General features: G+C 38.3%; 1 protein-coding gene across 17 annotated transcripts; it reads right to left on the bottom strand.

Annotated features, from left to right (window-relative positions):
- Positions 1-3915: 3915 nt before the first annotated feature.
- Positions 3916-12011, bottom strand: LOC127601945 (cell surface glycoprotein 1-like). 17 transcript variants are annotated; one of them, XM_052067667.1, is made up of 13 exons: positions 10957-12011; positions 10510-10581; positions 10054-10131; positions 9607-9678; positions 9160-9231; positions 8713-8784; positions 8256-8333; positions 7809-7880; positions 7353-7430; positions 6906-6977; positions 5565-5636; positions 5108-5185; positions 3916-4732 (listed from the first exon to the last, which is right to left on the bottom strand). In XM_052067667.1, the coding sequence occupies exons 1-13, from the start codon at positions 11041-11043 to the stop codon at positions 4679-4681; spliced, it is 957 nt and encodes a 318-aa protein (XP_051923627.1). In that variant the 5' UTR covers positions 11044-12011; the 3' UTR covers positions 3916-4678. The 17 variants fall into 17 exon arrangements, with proteins under 17 accessions (XP_051923627.1, XP_051923626.1, XP_051923632.1 ...); XM_052067666.1 differs by lacking the exon at positions 6906-6977 and adding an exon at positions 6012-6083; XM_052067672.1 differs by lacking the exons at positions 5565-5636; positions 6906-6977 and adding an exon at positions 6012-6083.
- Between the last annotated feature and the right edge of the window lie 2263 nt (positions 12012-14274).

Below are 14274 nucleotides of genomic sequence, written 5' to 3'. Positions count from 1 at the left end.
GTGATGGGGCTGTGTTGTGGGGAGCAAGCAACATCTAATCTTGGTTGCATTATGGGAAAATAAATCAGATTTATGAGAAAGATGTAATGCTAAGAGGACAAAATGAACATTTCAGGAGAATAGGGTAACAAGAGTAAAAAAAAACATATTTTCAGAGAAATAACATTTTTACCCAAAAGAAATGTTTAATATCATGGGGGTAAATTTTTAAAAATGAGAATAGATTCTAAGGATATTCTGAAAATATAAATCTGAATCTGAAGGGAATGACACTGTAAATGTATCATTTTACAATAATCATGTGATAATACAACAACTACAAAATACACATTTTAGGGTATAAAAAGTCCTAAGATGATTTAAATATTTCGTATATCCAAACTAGAGGAAATTTTCAAGAGTAAAATTGTATTAAACCTAAAAATATACACAGTATATGGTCGAATGGTTAGCCTGTCGGCCTCATAATGCAGAAGTGCAGATTTCGATTGTGGCTCCAGCCTCCCTGTGTGGAGTTTGCATGTTCTGCCCTTGCCTGCGTGGGTTTTCTCCAGCTACTCCGGTTTCTTCCCACATTCCAAAACCATGCAAGGCAGCTTAATGAAACACTTGTAATTGACCCAAGGTGTGAGTGTGAGTGCGGATGGTCTTTCGTCTATGTGTGCCCTGCGATTGGCTTGGCAACCAGTTCAGGAGTTTCCCCCGCCTACTGCCCAAGATGACTGGGAGAAGTTCCAGCATGCCCGCGACCTTTGCGAGGATGAAGCGACTCAGATAACGTTTTTTATTCATATACTGTGTATATATGTATGTATGTGTATGTATATATATATATATTATATATATATATATATATATGTGTGTGTGTGTGTGTGTGTGTGTGTGTGTGTGTGTGTGTGTGTGTGTGTGTGTGTGTATAAAAATAAAAAATATCTTCATATATATATATATATGTATGTACAGTATGTATATGTACTGTACGTATATGTTTACATGATCCCTTGTGAGTGGCTAAATGGAATCGTGATAGCTGAGACAGTTTTCTTGCCGAAGTGTCTCTTGTTGCTAAAACGGGCAAATCTCCATGGCGACCTACGCCGCATAGCGCAGGTGGAGGGCCCTTGAAGGCGCATTAGGACCTTCTCCATAGACATCTTGCATTAGCTAGCTTTGTTCCGGCCATGACCACTAAGAGCCTTTCTCAAGAAGCATCCGCAGGTCATCGTATTCTGCGAGGGAGACGTCCGCTCACAAAGAGTATACATGGACATGATTGACATCATAGACAGTTAATTGCACAGTTCATTGTCATTGCCACAATCCCAATATTGCAAAAAAGCAAACCCCCTTCCTGAAATTAAAACCCAGAATACAGGAAAATCTCCTAAGAATAAAGTCATATAGAGACTCGAGTATATTTTGTATCAAGTATCCCTGGGTCTTGTCCACAAGTGAGGAGAGAATGGAGTGGGAGATCGACAGGTGGATCTGTGCAGCATCAGCAGTGATGCGGACTCTGAATCGGTTGGTCGTGATGAAGAAGGAGCCGAGTTAAACCGGATTAACTCATCTCTGATTAGAGTAAATCTTGGAATAAATGAAAACTTGTTGGTGCGACCCAGACGTGGGCTTCAAATTCTTGGACTCTCTGTAATGTCCACTAACTTAGCTCTCCTTCGACGTTCAAAGAAATTCGTCTCTGGTTGAGCTGTCTTTATTGTACAGTACTTCTTTGAAACCAATTACAACTTGAAGGGATTTGGTGCTATCTTGTGACATCTTGGTGCCTTACAGGGGGGAAAAAAACACCCCAAAAATTACAATTGGTGAGTTTATCAAGTTGGGATGGGTTTCGTTGTAAAAATATATACATTGGTGAAATTGTAAATAGCAAACCACAAGAGGGCGGGGGTTCACTCGATAACAATATCCAATAATCTGTTCACAACATTTTCCTTTTATATTTTAATATCAGTTTTGTGCAAACTTGAATTTCACAACTTTTGATTGGCAACAAAATGTCCTGTGTTGCAGCCTTGAGACCCACAAGGCCACTTACCCAGGTGTCCAGAAAATATGCGCACACAGCCTACATTGAGTTTAATAGTTGCCTTTTGTATGGAGAAATAGTGGTGCATCCTTTCATTTTCCATGCGTTGGCCTTCACACTTTGCCACTTTTGGTAAACCCCCCACCCCTGAAATGACCCAAAACACGCCGCCAAAACAACAGCGAGGAAAGATGCGGAAGGGGTTCGACTCACCTTCTCAAAAATTAAACCCTACATGCATCTTTCCCTGTTAAAATATAGACTGAGGTATTTTCTTTCAAATAATGTGGTCTTCTAATCCGGTAGATACCTGGGAGAAAAAAAGCTGCACTGTTCACATCTTTTCTCGCGTTCTTCTTTTCATATCAAATCCAATTGTTGTCACTTTACAGCGAAATAAAAGAATCTGCCCCACTCTTCCAATACTGATTATAATCACATTCCTAGCAAAGAATATTGCAAAGCTAGGTTGTAAAACCTCTTCAGATGTTTACAAGTAAGAACCATATTGAGGCCCCATAAGATGAAAAAAGTAGACAAGTGAGGAGACACTTGAGAGTGAAGTGCAAATGATGATTGCAGTTGTGAAAACAATGCTGTCATACTGTCACTTTTTTAAAAAAGAATAATACAACTTCAGTTTTTTTTTCTCTGAGCAGTAGGAAGAATGTGTAAGTCAACAAACATTACTTCAATGTGTGTCCGTTAGGTTGCACTTACATGGACATGTTTCTAGTTTGCACAAACCCCCAATTTACAACGATTATCTCTCATTGTATCTTGAAGCCGCATACATCCAAAACTATGTGACAACCAAAATTCCTTCCCTTCTTTGAGTTTAAATGCCTCTTTTTCCAGATGGCATCCTGCATGTATGCGTGACCTTTCCTTTTGTATCTGGGCTCATCAAGCAGAAGACATTAAGTCATACACACACGCACACACACACACACACACACACACACACACACACACACACATACGTGTTTTGGTGCATTTTCAGGACGTCCGTTTGTTCACCCGACATATGGGTACATGCCTTTCCCGTGGTCCTACAGGCTCCAAAAAAATATGGTAACCATGAAAAAAAATCAGGAAGACAGTCATCTACTCAGATTTTGGCTAGGACGTAATTTTTTTTTTATTTATGACAAAACTACTACATATGAGGACATTGACAGGTTTTTGTGTATTATGGAGACAGTCACCTCAAACACACTACCATTTCATGTTTTTGTGAATTTTGAGCCCCCTGGATACACATCATTTTCAAGTATATATGACTTATGAAGACCAGCTAAGAGTAAAGTGTGTATTTTTAAATTGACTCATGTTACATACCAACAGTATATGTTAGGCACATGTGTCCAATTGTCATGCTCGGGCATGGGGAGAACTCTACAAAGGAAGGATGCCCAGATTCAAACATTCAAATATCAATTGCTGAACTGTGAGGCGAATGTGCCAAACAGTCGTTATACCCGTCATCCCTCAAATATTCACATTAATAATACAAGATAGTAAAATAAGCTGTGAAGAAGAAGAGACGGTTAAATATGTGGTCAGTCCACTTTCTTATTTTTTAATTGCTGACAATATGAAATTATGAACACAGAAAACATGCCACCTCCTCTCCATGACACAAAGCACTGCAATAGATGAGGGTTGTTTGAACTGAAGAAGATTATGTCAAAATGTGAATACTGCGATGAAGAATTTTTAATGAATCTGGCCATATATTGTGCCATGTGTGTAGCAACTTCTTTAGCTACCGTTAGACAAAAGCAACTTCTCAAAAAGTATTGAAATTCTTGAAATAGGATGAATTCAAATGTTTTAGGGTTTTTCCGAAATATCGCCTCAAACCTAATAAGCCTATCTTTTGTGAGAAGTTTGTATATCGTACGTACGTTTATATACAGCAGGAGTGTCCAAGGTCGGTCCTCAAGGGCCGCTGTCTTTTTGTTTTCCAGCTCTCCCAGGATGTTCTAATGCTGCATCAGAGCTGACTGATGAACTGATCATCTGAAACAGGTGTGATGCAGCCGGGAGAGCTGGAAAACAGGCACGACAGTGGCCCTCCAGGCCCAGATCGGGACATGCCTGATATACAGTATAATTTACATGTTCATACATCTTCAAGGATTTTCCAAATTGCTCTTGAAGATCATGAAACAACAAACGTGAAACACAGTATCCAACAACAAATATGAAATCCATAATTGACCATCCCACCCTAAATGCACCATTGCTATTGCTTTACTTAACTTGAACTGAAATGTACCCAGACGTGCTCGCATTTCAATGGACTAGCCATTCATTTCCCTTTTTAATGCAGTTATATCCTGTTGTGGATGTAGTTTTTGATGGACACCCAGCCTCTGTCGTTCAGAGCTGCTGGCTCTGCGTGGAGACAGGACTCACAGCTCGTTTTACCTGAAACTTTATGGCTTGTTATGAAATCAAACATGTCGCTCAACAGCCTTCACTTCATAATCTGTCCACGTGCGTCTCTTATTCCCACCTGTAAAAGAAGGCATTATTTATTAAAAATGGAAAAATAAAATAATCAAAATAAGATATTCCAGGAAATAATGAGAATTTTGAAAATTTGAGAATTTTGAGAATTTATCTCTCATTCCATTCATGGTCTCCAGAGGGTTCAGTCAGGTCACTTGGTGTCTGGAACATAACATTACGGTGTCAAAATATTAAGCATTCTTCATTCTGACCAGTTAAGAAATGAATAAACATTAATTATCATTGAACATTGCTCACGGGAGAGTTTGGGATGAATATACCACACTATAGAAAGTTAACACTGTTCAGTTCTGTGGAACAGCAATATGGGGACATTCGAACACAGGCTCTCCAGAGTTAGGTTAAGACAAAAGTCATGTCACCTGAAACACACTCAGGTTTTTCAGGTCTGAAGAAATATGAGGACATGACGACTGAAATCATGGAGAGTCCATGTTTCTGATTTATAACTTCTCCTGTGTTTGTCAAAGAAAGCTGAAAACTCAAACCTAGTATATCATGATAAGATGTAGTAACCTGTTGTAAGGAAGAAGTGGATCTTCCACTCCTTTCTTGATCTTCAAAAGGTTTCATCAGGATCGGAACACTTGGTGTCTGCAACATAGCAACAGTGCAGTGTCAGAAATATTCAAATTTATTCATCCTGATTAGTTAATAAATGAATAAACATTGTTATTCATTGAACATCGCTCACAGAAGGATTTGGGATTAATATAAGACACTATAGAAAGTTAACACTGTTCAGCTCTGTGTAACAGCAATATGGGGACATTCGAACACAGGCTCTCCAGAGTTAAGTCCAGACAAAAATCATATCACCTGAAACACACTCCGGTTTTTCAGGTCTAAAGAAATATGAGGACATGACGACTGAAATCATGGAGAGTCCATGTTTCTGATTTATAACTTCTTCTGTGTTTGTCAAAGAAAGCTGAAAACTCAAACCTAGTATATCATGACAAGAAGTAGTAACCTGTTGTAAGGATGAAGTGTATCTATCATTCCATTCATGGTCTCCAGAGGGTTCAGTCAGGTCACTTGGTGTCTGCAACATAACATTACGGTGTCAAAATATTCAGCATTCTTCATTTTGACCAGTTAAGAAATGAATAAATATTAATTATCATTGAACATTGCTCACGGGAGAGTTTGGGATGAATATACCACACTATAGAAAGTTAACACTGTTCAGTTCTGTGGAACAGCAATATGGGGACATTCGAACACAGGCTCTCCAGAGTTAGGTTAAGACAAAAGTCATGTCACCTGAAACACACTCAGGTTTTTCAGGTCTGAAGAAATATGAGGACATGACGACTGAAATTATGGAGAGTCTATGTTTCTGACTTATAACTTCTCCTGTGTTTGTCAAAGAAAGCTGAAAACTCAAACCTAATATATCATGATAAGAAGTAGTAACCTGTTGTAAGAATGAAGTGGATCTCTCACTCCATTCATGGTCTCCAGAGGGTTCAGTCAGGTCACTTGGTGTCTGCAACATAACATTACGGTGTCAACATATTCAGCATTCTTCATTCTGACCAGTTAAGAAATGAATAAATATTAATTATCATTGAACATTGCTCACGGGAGAGTTTGGGATGAATATACCACACTATAGAAAGTTAACACTGTTTAGTTCTGTGGAACAGCAATATGGGGACATTCGAACACAGGCTCTCCAGAGTTAGGTTAAGACAAAAGTCATGTCACCTGAAACACACTCAGGTTTTTCAGGTCTGAAGAAATATGAGGACATGACGACTGAAATCATGGAGAGTCTATGTTTCTGACTTATAACTTCTCCTGTGTTTGTCAAAGAAAGCTGAAAACTCAAACCTAGTATATCATGATAAGAAGTAGTAACCTGTTCTAAGAATGAAGTGGATCTCTCACTCCATTCATGGTCTCCAGAGGGTTCAGTCAGGTCACTTGGTGTCTGCAACATAACATTACGGTGTCAAAATATTCAGCATTCTTCATTCTGACCAGTTATGAAATGAATAAATATTAATTATCATTGAACATTGCTCACGGGAGAGTTTGGGATGAATATACCACACTATAGAAAGTTAACACTGTTCAGTTCTGTGGAACAGCAATATGGGGACATTCGAACACAGGCTCTCCAGAGTTAGGTTAAGACAAAAGTCATGTCACCTGAAACACACTCAGGTTTTTCAGGTCTGAAGAAATATGAGGACATGACGACTGAAATCATGGAGAGTCTATGTTTCTGACTTATAACTTCTCCTGTGTTTGTCAAAGAAAGATGAAAACTCAAACCTAGTATATCATGATAAGAAGTAGTAACCTGTTGTAAGAATGAAGTGGATCTCTCACTCCATTCATGGTCTCCAGAGGGTTCAGTAAGGTCACTTGGTGTCTGCAACATAACATTACGGTGTCAAAATATTCAGCATTCTTCATTCTGACCAGTTAAGAAATGAATAAATATTAATTATCATTGAACATTGCTCACGGGAGAGTTTGGGATGAATATACCACACTATAGAAAGTTAACACTGTTCAGTTCTGTGGAACAGCAATATGGGGACATTCGAACACAGGCTCTCCAGAGTTAGGTTAAGACAAAAGTCATGTCACCTGAAACACAATCAGGTTTTTCAGGTCTCAAGAAATATGAGGACATGACGACTGAAATCATGGAGAGTCCATGTTTCTGATTTATAACTTCTCCTGTGTTTGTCAAAGAAAGCTGAAAACTCAAACCTAGTATATCATGATAAGAAGTAGTAACCTGTTGTAAGGATGAAGTGGATCTCTCACTCCATTCTTGGTTTCCAGAGGGTTCAGTCAGGTACCTGTCACTTGATGTCTGCAACATAACAACATTACGGTGTCAAAAGTTTCAGCATTCATCATTCTGACCAGTTAAGAAATGAATAAACATTATTTCTCATTGAACATTGCTCACAGGAGAGTTTGGGAATAATGTACAACACTACAGTAAGTTAACACTGTTCAGCTCTGAGTAACAGCAATATGGGGACATTCGAACACAGGCTCTCCAGAGTTAGGTTAAGACAAAAGTCATGACACCTGAAACACACTCAGGTTTTTCAGGTCTAAAGAAATATGAGGACATGACGACTGAAATCATGGAGAGTCCATGTTTCTGATTTATAACTTCTGCTGTGTTTGTCAAAGAAAGCTAAAAACTCAAACCTAGTATATCATGACAAGAAGTAGTAACCTGTTGTAAGGATGAAGTGTATCTATCATTCCATTCATGGTCTCCAGAGGGTTCAGTCAGGTCACTTGGTGTCTGCAACATAACATTACGGTGTCAAAATATTCACCATTTTTCATTTTGACCAGTTAAGAAATGAATAAATATTAATTATCATTGAACATTGCTCACGGGAGAGTTTGGGATGAATATACCACACTATAGAAAGTTAACACTGTTCAGTTCTGTGGAACAGCAATATGGGGACATTCGAACACAGGCTCTCCAGAGTTAGGTTAAGACAAAAGTCATGTCACCTGAAACACACTCAGGTTTTTCAGGTCTGAAGAAATATGAGGACATGACGACTGAAATCATGGAGAGTCCATGTTTCTGATTTATAACTTCTCCTGTGTTTGTCAAAGAAAGCTGAAAACTCAAACCTAGTATATAATGATAAGATGTAGTAACCTGTTGTAAGGAAGAAGTGGATCTTCCACTCCTTTCTTGATCTTCAAAAGGTTTCATCAGGATCGGAACACTTGGTGTCTGCAACATAGCAACAGTGCAGTGTCAGAAATATTCAAATTTATTCATCCTGATTAGTTAATAAATGAATAAACATTGTTATTCATTGAACATCGCTCACAGAAGGATTTGGGATTAATATAAGACACTATAGAAAGTTAACACTGTTCAGCTCCGTGTAACAGCAATATGGGGACATTCGAACACAGGCTCTCCAGAGTTAAGTCCAGACAAAAATCATATCACCTGAAACACACTCCGGTTTTTCAGGTCTAAAGAAATATGAGGACATGACGACTGACATCATGGAGAGTCCATGTTTCTGATTTATAACTTCTTCTGTGTTTGTCAAAGAAAGCTGAAAACTCAAACCTAGTATATCATGACAAGAAGTAGTAACCTGTTGTAAGGATGAAGTGTATCTATCATTCCATTCATGGTCTCCAGAGGGTTCAGTCAGGTCACTTGGTGTCTGCAACATAACATTACGGTGTCAAAATATTCAGCATTCTTCATTTTGACCAGTTAAGAAATGAATAAATATTAATTATCATTGAACATTGCTCACGGGAGAGTTTGGGATGAATATACCACACTATAGAAAGTTAACACTGTTCAGTTCTGTGGAACAGCAATATGGGGACATTCGAACACAGGCTCTCCAGAGTTAGGTTAAGACAAAAGTCATGTCACCTGAAACACACTCAGGTTTTTCAGGTCTGAAGAAATATGAGGACATGACGACTGAAATCATGGAGAGTCTATGTTTCTGACTTATAACTTCTCCTGTGTTTGTCAAAGAAAGCTGAAAACTCAAACCTAGTATATCATGATAAGAAGTAGTAACCTGTTGTAAGAATGAAGTGGATCTCTCACTCCATTCATGGTCTCCAGAGGGTTCAGTCAGGTCACTTGGTGTCTGCAACATAACATCACGGTGTCAAAATATTCAGCATTCTTCATTCTGACCAGTTAAGAAATGAATAAATATTAATTATCATTGAACATTGCTCACGGGAGAGTTTGGGATGAATATACCACACTATAGAAAGTTAACACTGTTCAGTTCTGTGGAACAGCAATATGGGGACATTCGAACACAGGCTCTCCAGAGTTAGGTTAAGACAAAAGTCATGTCACCTGAAACACACTCAGGTTTTTCAGGTCTGAAGAAATATGAGGACATGACGACTGAAATCATGGAGAGTCTATGTTTCTGACTTATAACTTCTCCTGTGTTTGTCAAAGAAAGATGAAAACTCAAACCTAGTATATAATGATAAGAAGTAGTAACCTGTTGTAAGAATGAAGTGGATCTCTCACTCCATTCATGGTCTCCAGAGGGTTCAGTCAGGTCACTTGGTGTCTGCAACATAACATTACGGTGTCAAAATATTCAGCATTCTTCATTCTGACCAGTTAAGAAATGAATAAATATTAATTATCATTGAACATTGCTCACGGGAGAGTTTGGGATGAATATACCACACTATAGAAAGTTAACACTGTTCAGTTCTGTGGAACAGCAATATGGGGACATTCGAACACAGGCTCTCCAGAGTTAGGTTAAGACAAAAGTCATGTCACCTGAAACACAATCAGGTTTTTCAGGTCTCAAGAAATATGAGGACATGACGACTGAAATCATGGAGAGTCCATGTTTCTGATTTATAACTTCTCCTGTGTTTGTCAAAGAAAGCTGAAAACTCAAACCTAGTATATCATGATAAGAAGTAGTAACCTGTTGTAAGGATGAAGTGGATCTCTCACTCCATTCTTGGTTTCCAGAGGGTTCAGTCAGGTACCTGTCACTTGATGTCTGCAACATAACAACATTACGGTGTCAAAAGTTTCAGCATTCATCATTCTGACCAGTTAAGAAATGAATAAACATTATTTCTCATTGAACATTGCTCACAGGAGAGTTTGGGAATAATGTACAACACTATAGTAAGTTAACACTGTTCAGCTCTGAGTAACAGCAATATGGGGACATTCGAACACAGGCTCTCCAGAGTTAGGTTAAGACAAAAGTCATGACACCTGAAACACACTCAGGTTTTTCAGGTCTAAAGAAATATGAGGACATGACGACTGAAATCATGGAGAGTCCATGTTTCTGATTCATAACTTCTGCTGTGTTTGTCAAAGAAAGCTGAAAACTCAAACCTAGTATATCATGACAAGAAGTAGTAACCTGTTGTAAGGATGAAGTGTATCTATCATTCCATTCATGGTCTCCAGAGGGTTCAGTCAGGTCACTTGGTGTCTGCAACATAACATTACGGTGTCAAAATATTCACCATTTTTCATTTTGACCAGTTAAGAAATGAATAAATATTAATTATCATTGAACATTGCTCACGGGAGAGTTTGGGATGAATATACCACACTATAGAAAGTTAACACTGTTCAGTTCTGTGGAACAGCAATATGGGGACATTCGAACACAGGCTCTCCAGAGTTAGGTTAAGACAAATGTCATGTCACCTGAAACACACTCAGGTTTTTCAGGTCTAAAGAAATATGAGGACATGACGACTGAAATCATGGAGAGTCCATGTTTCTGATTTATAACTTCTCCTGTGTTTGTCAAAGAAAGCTGAAAACTCAAACCTAGTATATCATGATAAGAAGTAGTAACCTGTTGTAAGGATGAAGTGGATCTCTCACTCCCTTCTTGGTCTCCAGAAGGTTCAGTCAAGATCCCGTCACTTGGTGTCTGCAACATAACACCATTACGGTGCCATTACGGGACATTCGAACACAGGCTCTCCAGTGTTAGGTCCAGACAAAAGTCATTTCACCTGATCACACTCAGGTTTTTCAGCAACATTACAGTATCAGAAATATTCTAAAAAGTATTCTACAGTAACTGGGAAGTATGAGGGCATGACTGAAATCATGAAAATCAACATTATAGCAACCATAGAGTGTCAGAAATATGTCGTAGTTACATGACTTTTGAATAAATTAAACTTCATACACAGCACAAGCCGGCTCTTTATGGTAGTTACCACTGTACAGCTCTTATAGCTAACAATTTCAGGACAACAGACATGACTGAGTTCAAATAATAAAGACAACACCCGAAACATACTCTTTCAGACTAAAACAATGTAATGACTGAAAAATAATTCCGGTGACCATTCGTTGTTTTCAACTAAGTAGAGACTTTTGATGGGCAGTACAAATTGCTGATAAAAATGTGGATTTGTCAAACAGCTACCACAGCCTTCTTCAATCAGGTGAAATAAGCATTATGAAGGAAGTTTAAAGGCATCTAATTTTCCTCGACTATTACGGATGGTATGCGTTTTTATGAATTGTGATATTTGGTGAAGCACAATATTTTAACAGAAGCCGAATAATTTCTATTTCTATTTTTTCATTCCAAGATATTCCTAGTTCTACATGGCAATACAATATTCTCAATAATTGAATGATAATGGCTGCTAAACATTTTCTTCAAAAGTACTTCAATTATTTTTGCTCCAATATGATCAATGGCATAAAAAATATGCTGTTTATTGTGACATTTTTGGGGTAAATACAATGTACGAATAAAATCTGTCACTGTGACAGGCTTTGGTTGCAGCTCTTGTCATGTGCTTGCGGTAGCCATAAGAATTAGATAGCAGGTAGATTGATAGCATACCTTTATAATCATTGATCCACTGGGCTTTCAAACAAGGCTTGTTGACTCCAGATAAAAGGACCAGCCTCAGATTCAGGGCTCAGTCTGGTTCTTCTTTGTGACATTATCACCACCAGTAAACATCTACAATGGAAAGTGAGAAGAAGTCAGCCAGACAAGCAAGCACAATATTATGGCAGCACTTATTTTGGCTCAAAAAGTACTGAGCCAAAGGAATATTATTTTCTTCCTCAAAAATACAAAAATTCACTTCATCAAACATTTGCTGGTCAGACTAATAGATTCGGGCAAACCATTTGTCAGGCAGATAACAATGTAAAATTAAAATAGAGTAACACAATATTGTCTTGACCAAATGTACCAACAAAGCTGAATTCTGCTATAATTTCATTGCAAACGTTTGTTTGTTTTTTTCATTGAAACGGTGTACAATTGAATCAGCACAAGAATAAACAGTGTAAATACACCGGGCTTAGCGTAAATGCTAGAAGTGCCTGGCCCACTTTCATTAGGCTACCTGTACTAACTAATTCAAATTAACTGCAATCGAATAAAACAAATACTGCACTGAAATAAACATATGGTACCAAAACCAAGTTCCACAGACTGTGTTGTTAAAGATTTAGAAAAGTTTTCCAGAACCTTGCCTGCAGGACATGTCCACATTACTTTTACTGGAAGCTTATTAGCATGCTAACGATCGAGCTAGCTAGCTAGCTAGCTGTCTTATTGAATGATATTACCTTTGGTGGGCACTGTTAAACACGGTTATATTGAACAACTTCTATGTTACGGTAAGATAAATGAAAAGGAATTGCTTACCCGATGGTCATCCACGCGTGGTCGTGTTTGAGAGTAGGATTGTCTGGCTGCTTCACATGTTGGATTTTGTGTGACTGCTAATTGATGTGACTTATCAGGACGAGGGCGGGGAAAATGTGTGAGTCAGTCCGAAAAAGATGACATTTGAGGTCCTGCACAATGACGTCACTGAAAGTGTGTTAAAAGTGTGTTAAGTACCGAAGTTGGCCACTAGTTTTCCAAATGAAAAGTGAGTCGAAAGTTAAACACACTTAAACACACAATTTCTGAAAATTGTGCTCTTTCAGGACATCACTTATTTTTGGTGTGGGAGTATCCTCGTGAGCTCTAGAGTAGTGTAGACTGCGTGGAAATATGAGGACGCGAAAAATGTCCTCATTTTTCCACAGGTCCTCATTGTGAAGGTGTGTTATCATAAAATTGTCCTGAGATGTCATGAATACAAACGCACACACACACACACACACACACACACACAGGTGAGACCGGCAAATGATGCCACAAATAATACAGTCTCTCAAATGTGACCAGAGAAATCAACTGCAGTAATCTCCTGTATGAATAAAACATGACAGACAGTGACAGTAAATCATGCTTTGTTCATGCGTTTGAAATGATAGTAGTGTCAATTAATCTTGCTTGCACTGCAAAACATATTGTTGTCAATGTGGCATGTTGTCGCAGGACAAATAGAGAAATACTGTATAGAGTTTTCTGATGATCTTCTCCAAATTGTTGATTGATCAAGAATTGAGTTGGTTAGAATACACTTTTTGTGTTACATGGAGGCCATACTTGTACAATGTGTTGCATCAGGATTTTTCCTTGGTTATTCTACACCTTGGTCATATACTATAGAAGTGAGTGTTCTTGTTGGACAAAATTAAGTGTTTTTAGCACAATGGGCTAATCTCATTTCTCTAATTGCAACTTCCTAGCTCACAGGTGTCAACTCAAGGGCCAGTATCCAGCAGGTTTTAGATGTTTCCCTCCCACAACACACTTGATGTTACTCCAGATAAGAAATCTTCTCTTTGTTAGCAGCTAGCAAGCTAAGCTAGAGTCAAAGGCTTTGACCTACAATACACCAAGAAGAGTTTGTCTGAACACAAATGATTTAATGAATTATATTTTACACAACTAAAGTAGTGATCGACGTATTGTGTCAACCAAAAGCAACATATCTTTGCCATCACGAGACAAAGCTCATTGTTGAATGCAGCCAACATCCTTCATCCATCCAGACAGAGTAATTATAATACTCCAGCATCAAAGTCCTCTTAAGAGTCGGCAGTCCTCTTGACAATCCAGTAATTAACGATGTTGTGATTGCTCACTTCGGGGAAACAAACTGCCTTCATTTGACCGGTCTAATTTTGATCTTTCCCTCCATTTTGATCTTTCCTTTTTCTACATAGCAAATTCAAATGACTGCTTCCAATGTGTCAATGTAAAAGGTGTCCTTATCGCAATCCACTCCCC

This window comes from Hippocampus zosterae, chromosome 6 (assembly GCF_025434085.1).
Source record: "Hippocampus zosterae strain Florida chromosome 6, ASM2543408v3, whole genome shotgun sequence".
Classification (NCBI taxonomy): Eukaryota; Metazoa; Chordata; class Actinopteri; order Syngnathiformes; family Syngnathidae; genus Hippocampus; species Hippocampus zosterae.
This window is presented reverse-complemented; position numbering and strand designations above follow the sequence as displayed.